At 45.1% G+C, this 6,930-nt stretch overlaps 1 protein-coding gene across 6 annotated transcripts in view; it reads right to left on the reverse strand.

Moving 5' to 3' along the window:
* Stk36 (serine/threonine kinase 36) overlaps positions 1–6,930 on the reverse strand; it is a 32,052-nt gene that overhangs the window by 5,429 nt on the left and 19,693 nt on the right. For all 6 annotated transcript variants that reach the window (XM_023723088.1, XM_023723085.1, XM_023723086.1 and 3 more), the window contains 8 exons: positions 4,925–5,075; positions 4,617–4,744; positions 4,042–4,146; positions 3,201–3,299; positions 3,028–3,116; positions 2,692–2,755; positions 2,400–2,510; positions 605–679 (listed from right to left, as the gene is read on the reverse strand). In XM_023723088.1, coding sequence (XP_023578856.1) covers positions 605–679; positions 2,400–2,510; positions 2,692–2,755; positions 3,028–3,116; positions 3,201–3,299; positions 4,042–4,146; positions 4,617–4,744; positions 4,925–5,075 — 822 coding nt within the window. The remainder of the gene's footprint in view (positions 1–604; positions 680–2,399; positions 2,511–2,691; positions 2,756–3,027; positions 3,117–3,200; positions 3,300–4,041; positions 4,147–4,616; positions 4,745–4,924; positions 5,076–6,930) is intronic.

Consider the following 6,930-nt stretch of genomic DNA (forward strand, 5'->3'; position numbering starts at 1 on the left):
CATCCAGAAGACAAGCTTATTGTTATTATCAAACGATTTGCCTTATCAAGCTTAACCTCACTATTTCACTACATTTCAAACATCTTAGGCATAATAAGGAACAGGTATTTTTCATTTGTCTTCTTTTCTTATCATATCTTATTTCCCTGAACTTCTCAAGTCCTGTGAGTACCTACTAAAAACCAGGGAACCAGCCTGTTGGAGTCAGCTGGTGCTAAGACTGAATTGTGCACAGGCCAATAATAATTAATTTTTTTTTTTTTTCTGTCTGGGAATCAAACTCAGGACCTTGCACTTGCCAAGCAGTTGCTTATGCTGCTGAATTATATCCCTGGCCCTAAAATATTTTTAAAAAGAAAAAAGTCCAAATGAGGAATTTGTTTCCCCATTGGATCCCCAGAAATGAAGCTCTAATGGATTCCTTCCAAGGGCTCCTGCTGAGGGAAAGTGGGGCAAGCCACAACAGCAGTAAGGCTACTAGAGGCACAGTAATTAAGAGAGGAAGAGCAAGTGTGGGTTGCTCTTCCTAGTGTCCATCCATCCACTCCAAAAAAAGGCCTACTTCCTTCTCTTTCTTCTCATCCATCTCAAGATACACCTGTACCTGAGTGAGGAGGTGCAGCAGAAGGATGAAGAGGCCATCATAGAATCCACAGCTACCTGGAGGAGTCAGCCGGACCTATGGGAGAGAGACAAGAATGCAGAGCCCTGAGAGGGATGAGACCTGCACCCAACTCCCAGACAGGGAAGAAAGCTCTTCCCCATCCCAACAGAGTGGGAAGAGTTGCTCTGGCATTGAAGTCTCGCTTTCTACCTATTCACTCAATGCATGTCCTAAAGACATAGTCTGGTCACATAAGCAGGCAGAGAAGAAATCATAATTAAGATGATACTTGCTAGATATGTGGTTAGGGGCATAATGGAGAGTGCCTAATACTGGAGATAGAAAACTGATGTACTATAAATTTTAAAGACAGGCTGGAAAATATTATAGTCAGAAGGGAGACCACTCCAAAAAGTCAGAACATATACAAAGGCAGGTAGGCATCAAAGACCACAGTCAATTTGGAAATGGCAACCCTGTTAGTGCAGCAGCATTACAGAGCCCATGGGCAACAGATGAGCTTTGAGTAACAGGCAGCAGAGTCTGGGCTTTTTCCCAGAAGCAGTGAATAGCCAAAGATTTTCTCCTGGAAACAGTGGAAAGCCTCTGATCATGACATAAGCGCTACATGAGCAATTTGTTTGTTTCTTTGTTTTACTTACAGCTATAGTCTTAGAACCTGGAATAGTGTTGGGCTCTAGATACATACTTATGCGTTCAATTAACACTGGTTGAGTGAATGACTGTATTTTCCTTTAAGAAAGTTTACTGTGGTGGCACTAATGAGAATAGTGGAGAGATGAGGGCAAAAAGGAGAGATGCTTACATAGATAAGCACCTAAGACCAGAAAAGGAAGTCGTGTACATAGGGTAGGGCAAGTCAGTAATGGTCCCATGGAGGAAACAGGACAGAGAAGCAACTAGAAGGCAGAATAAATAGGACCTGGGGGAAGCATTTAGAGGCAGAATAATGGGAAAGAAAAAGGGCCTCTGGTTACTCCCAAAATCTGGACATGCGTTCCTGGATAAATGTTAGTGTTATCATTAATGATACAATCACTCTAAAGGTCAACCTCATTGAAGAGAAAGAGATGAATCTTAATACATGCTGTATCTAGCTTCCATGTATGCTGTAGAATAACGTATGTGAGGGTGCTTTATAAACTATAAAGAATCTACATATATATGACAATAATGTGAATATCATGTCTATTTATCCTTTTAGAGAATGAAACACATTATGAGTTCCAAAGGGACTAAAAAGAAAAAGGGAAAGATGGAAAGGGAGAAAGCAGAAAGGAGGCTACGAAATGGACTGGGTTCCTGCAGAAGGTGCGTCATGCCGTCTCTCTCTCTTTTTTTTTTTTTTTTTTTTTTGCCTTCTCTGTCTTTATTAAGAAGAAAACATGGGAAAAGTAAAATGGACTCTGCAGTAGGAGGAGAGGAGACCAATATCAGAAAGACTTTAACTGCAAACCATGAGCTCCAGACATGGACTAAAGCAGGCAGGGAAAGCTAATACCTCAGCAAACTTTGATCAGTCTCCAGTCTCCTTTTCCCCCTGCCCACCTCTCTCCTTCAAAGCCCTGCATTAAGAAATCTGAAGTTCTGATCTGTCAGGGCTCACAGGGCCCAATATCTGGGGTTTATAGGATAGGAGAGGAAGCAGTTCTTGATCCATTTTCCATCCCCTATACTCCTCCAGGCTTGCTAGCAGTTCAGTCTTTTCCCTGGAATGCAGTTCTAGCATCTGACTTGGATAAAACATGTCTGCTCCTTCCCTGCTAGGCCTCACCTCTGCGGGGGCAGATAGGGCATGTGTGGCTGCAGCGATCCACTCCCTGGGCTGGAGGTCAAAGGCCACCCCTTGCTGACCAAGCTGTCCCAACAGACAGGCTGCAGCACTCTGTAGGGGAGGGAGGGCAGAAGGAACATCAGAAGCTGAAAGCTGCTCAGGACAGGCAGAGAAGATTTATATCTCTGAACTGGTAAAGAAAAATGCCCCCACAAACAGCTGCAAAAGGGAGAAGGACTACACCACTCCCAGAAGGAGGTGAAAGGGAAGAGAGGGAAGACTGAAAACTCACCACAAGAGAGACGATGTGTGAGTGAGTAAAGAGCGTAGCAACCTCACCGCCTAGCTTTTCCATTCTGGAATAGGGAGATACACAGAGGAATGAAGCCCATTAGAGGAGGCCAGTAAGTGGCCTTCCTCCTCCCTTGTGCTTTGCTCTTCACCTAGGCTATACATCCATCTCTAAGGCTCCAAGCTGATGCAAATCCAAGTCTTGTTCTTTATACAGAAACCTTTACTTTCTACTCCTAGTTCCTCCTAAGCAGAGCCTAAAGAGTGCTACTCCCCAGGGTGTCCAGGGAGGCTATGTGGGAGAACCTTTAGTGGGGAGACCTGACTTATGACTCACCTGGAAGGTAGATCTTGAAGCCAAAAGACAAGGAGAGAGAGGAGGTAGAGTGCCACTTCAGTGGACTCTTCCCAATCCACCACTTTCACCTACAAAGGAACTGAGATATCAGAACAACCTCTGGCTAAGATGGTAGGACTGCCACGAGGTGCCTACCTGTGTTGCTGGCCTACCTTGCCCTGGACCAGCATTAACAATGACTCCAAAGCCAAGGGCTCTTGCCCTAGAAGACGGCATAGGTGCTCGCTGACACGGCAGCAAGAGTAAAGAACCTAGAGGAGCAGGAAGGAGTCTGTCAAGGGCAAAGCAGCCCCAGGCTCTAGGATAGGAAGGCTCTGCTGAAAAGCAGGTGAGTCACTCAGTGGAGCTGGCTCCCACCCTTGGTGGTGTGAGGGACTCCTGCCTCTTATCTGAGATAAAGATGAAGGAACATTTCTTGGGCTGTGAATTATCTCAGCAATCTAAAGAGCCTGCATAGGCAAGCTTAGGCAAGTATACAGGGACCACAGTTTGATCCCCGGGAACACAAACTGCACCAGCCCTGTCCCCAGTGTGGGCTGAGCCAGCCACGAGAAAAAAAAAAGAAAAGAAAGAAAGAAACATTCCTTAGTTCTGGGGAAGACTGGATCACATGGAGTCACCTGAGTTGATCAGATTTAGAAGGAGACTAGAGTCCTCCAAGGGATTCTCTTTCTCTCTGTCTGTCTCTGTTTCTCTCTCTCTCTCTCTCTCTCTCTCTCTTTTTTTTTTTTTTTTTTGAAGACAGGGTCTTGCTATATAGTTCAGGCTGGCCTCAAACTCATGGAGATCCACCTTTCTCAGCCTCCCAAGCACTGGAATTATAGGTATGTGCCGTGACACATGGCTATCCAAGGAATTCTTAAATTCCTGTGTCTGTCTGTCTCTCTATCCTAGGAGTTTAAGAAAATTAAAAAAGAAAACACAAAAGAACCGAACAGAAGAGAATGAAAAATCAAGCCAGTCAGCCAAGATTCTGGAAGCTGCAGGAAGTACCTTAAGAAGGTGTAGACATAAGAGCGGATGTCGCAGGCCCGAGATGAGGGACAGCCTGAGCTGGCTGCAGTCTTCAGTCAGCTCATTTGCCAGATGACGAGAGACCTAGTGAGACAAACTTGAGATTTGATCTGATCCTTCTTATTCCAAACCTATTATTCACACAACTCCCAGTGACCAGGATTCTCAATCCCTTGCTGGTTTCTCTTCTCAGTGTCATCAGAACTGCACACTTCATTCTATTTTCCAATCTTCATAGCCAATGAAGAAGTGAAAGTCAGGGCTCAGTTAGGCCCTGTATGTGCAGATATTAGGGGAAACATTACTGAGCCCTTCCTATCAGCTGTCCCACCACCTAGGTGGTTTATCATTAAGCCCGTTCCCTCACCAGCTGGCCACAGGCTCTGAGATTCTGGCTATATCATACTGTATAAGTGGCCCAGTCCCAAAGTGACAGCATCTTATGTCTGGAGGTCCTGTGCAAGAAGCATTTGTTTTTCTATCCCTGAGAAACTGAGGCCTCTCTAGCTCCCCTGGGGAGCAGGAAAAGAAGAGTAACAGGCCACAGCTCAGACCTGCTCCTTGGCACCCCAGCAGCTGGGCAGTCCCACAGGAGCAGTGCATATGGCTGCCAAGGCACAGGAAACGGCTCCAGGCAGATCCTCATTCTGCTCCTGCAGCAGCTGGTTAGTGTGTGGGACTCCTATGGAGAAAGGCAGAGAATGCAAGTGAGGCCTGCACTTCAGGTCTCCATTCCATCCTTTAGTTCAGTGATTTACTGAGTACTCACTATAGGCCAGGCACTATTTTAGGTGATAGCAACAAGAACAGAGTAGGACCCACACAACAAAGTCAAGAGAACCTCCTCTCCCCACTCTGTCACCTGGAGGTGTGTGGAAGGGGAACCATGGAGCTGACAGGCCACAAAGGAGCCCATCCAACACTGCACGCTGTGTGGTCAACAGGTTGGAGTAAAAGGCTTTGGAGATGGCCTGGCTGTTTCCATCCATGGCTTCACAAAGAACAACAAAGCACTAAAGAAAACAAAAGCAGAGGCAGCATCAGGGCATCAGAAGACTGACTTGAATTAAGAACCAAGAATATCCTGAGAAGCTCAGAATAGAGCATTCTGGGCACAGTGGTGTACATTTGTGACCTCAGGTACTTGGGGGGCTGAGGTGGGAGGCCCTGATCAGAGGCCAGCTGAGTAACTTAGTAAGATCTTGTCTTAAAATAAAAAAGACTGTGGATATAGTTCAGTGGTAACGTATTTCCCTAGCTGAATGAGGGCCCAAGATCAATCCCCAGGGCAGAGGAGGAAGAGAAGAAAATGGAACATTTAATTCTAAACATTGCTTTGCACAAACCAAAATGAATACTGTATTGCCTTCATGTTTGAAGACAAGAATTTCAGTGACAACCTTTTTTGTCCTTTTTTCTTCCTCCTGCCTCATCCATCTCCTCCTCTTCCTCCTTTTACCTTTTCTCTCCCCTCCTCTCCCTTTCTCCCCTCCACCACCCAACCCCAGGATCAAGCCCAGGGCCTTGTACATGCTATGCACATGCTATAGCACTGAGCAACGTGTGTTGCTGACAGTGTTCCTGTCCTCTTGATCAAATCCTCCCTAGATGATGTTTCTCAAAATGTGATCTGTGGACCATAAATATAAGAATTCGTAGAGATTCCTGGGATCCCCGAACCCAATTCTCCTGATTTAGAATTTCAGGGAAAAGGTAATTATTCCAAACTCCTCATGCTCCTACTCAACATAGAATGACTCAAGAAGTGCAGGCCATAACATGATAACTGCTGATTTTGGTTATACATTCAAGGCTTCCTGACTTGAAAGAATAAAGAACATGAAATTAGGATCACAGACTAAAAATAGCTAGAGGAAGGAATGTTACCCCAATCTCTGCTCTCAATTACTCTCTGCACAGTGACTAAGCAATTGTTTACTTCCTTGCACATATTTCTCTCTAACTGGCTCTTCTGAGAGCTGGCAGAACTCAACTGTTTTCTCATTCACTCCTCCATTGTGCTGTCCTCATTTCCAGGGTCTAGGAAGTGAATCTACACAGTTAACTAGTCATGGGACAAACAAGGTTGAAAAATGCTACATGATCTGTAGGAGTCAAGAAAAAATATTTCTACTTGTGTTCCTCAACAATATGCTGAATTGCTTAATGCCTGTGGGCCTGTAGATATGCTGCTCTTTCTAGAATGCTCTGTCTGGAATGTCCTTCCTACTTTCCTGCCTCCTCCAGCTGGCAAATTGTTATGTGTTCTTCAAATCCTAGCAAATATGATTTTCTTCTTAAAGATTTCTTCCATGACCTCCAAATAGGGGTTAATGGAATCTTCTTCAGTGCTCATGTTCTATTTTTCTCGAGACAGGATGTCACTATGTAGTCTAAGGTGGCCTTGAACTCACTAAGTAGCCCAGGCTTGCCTCAAGCTCATGGCAATCTTACTGTCTCAACCTCCAGAGTGCTGGGATTATAGGCATGTGCACCATACCCAGCCCTCCTGTACTTTCCACTCTCCTCCACTTGACCATCCCTGGTCCCTTGAAGATGAGGACTTTCTCTTACTGACATGGCATATGGCACACAGTGGGAATTCAAAAATGTTTGCTGTATGAATTTGATCTGACCCTTTATAGTCATAAGAAAGTGATGGGAGAACACAGAAAAATATAGCAAAGATAGCAATTGGGAGGTGGGACCCGCGGAGATAGTTCAGTGGCATAAGTACCTGCCTGTCAAGTAGAAGGTCCTGAGTTTAATCCCTGATATCAGAGAGAGAGACAGACAGAAAGAGACAGAGAGAAAGAGACAGAGAGAGAGAGAGAGAGAGAGAGAGAGAGAGAGAGAGAGAGAGAGAGA

Source organism: Octodon degus, unplaced genomic scaffold (genome assembly GCF_000260255.1).
Source record: "Octodon degus isolate 3935 unplaced genomic scaffold, OctDeg1.0 scaffold00096, whole genome shotgun sequence".
Lineage (NCBI taxonomy): Eukaryota > Metazoa > Chordata > Mammalia > Rodentia > Octodontidae > Octodon > Octodon degus.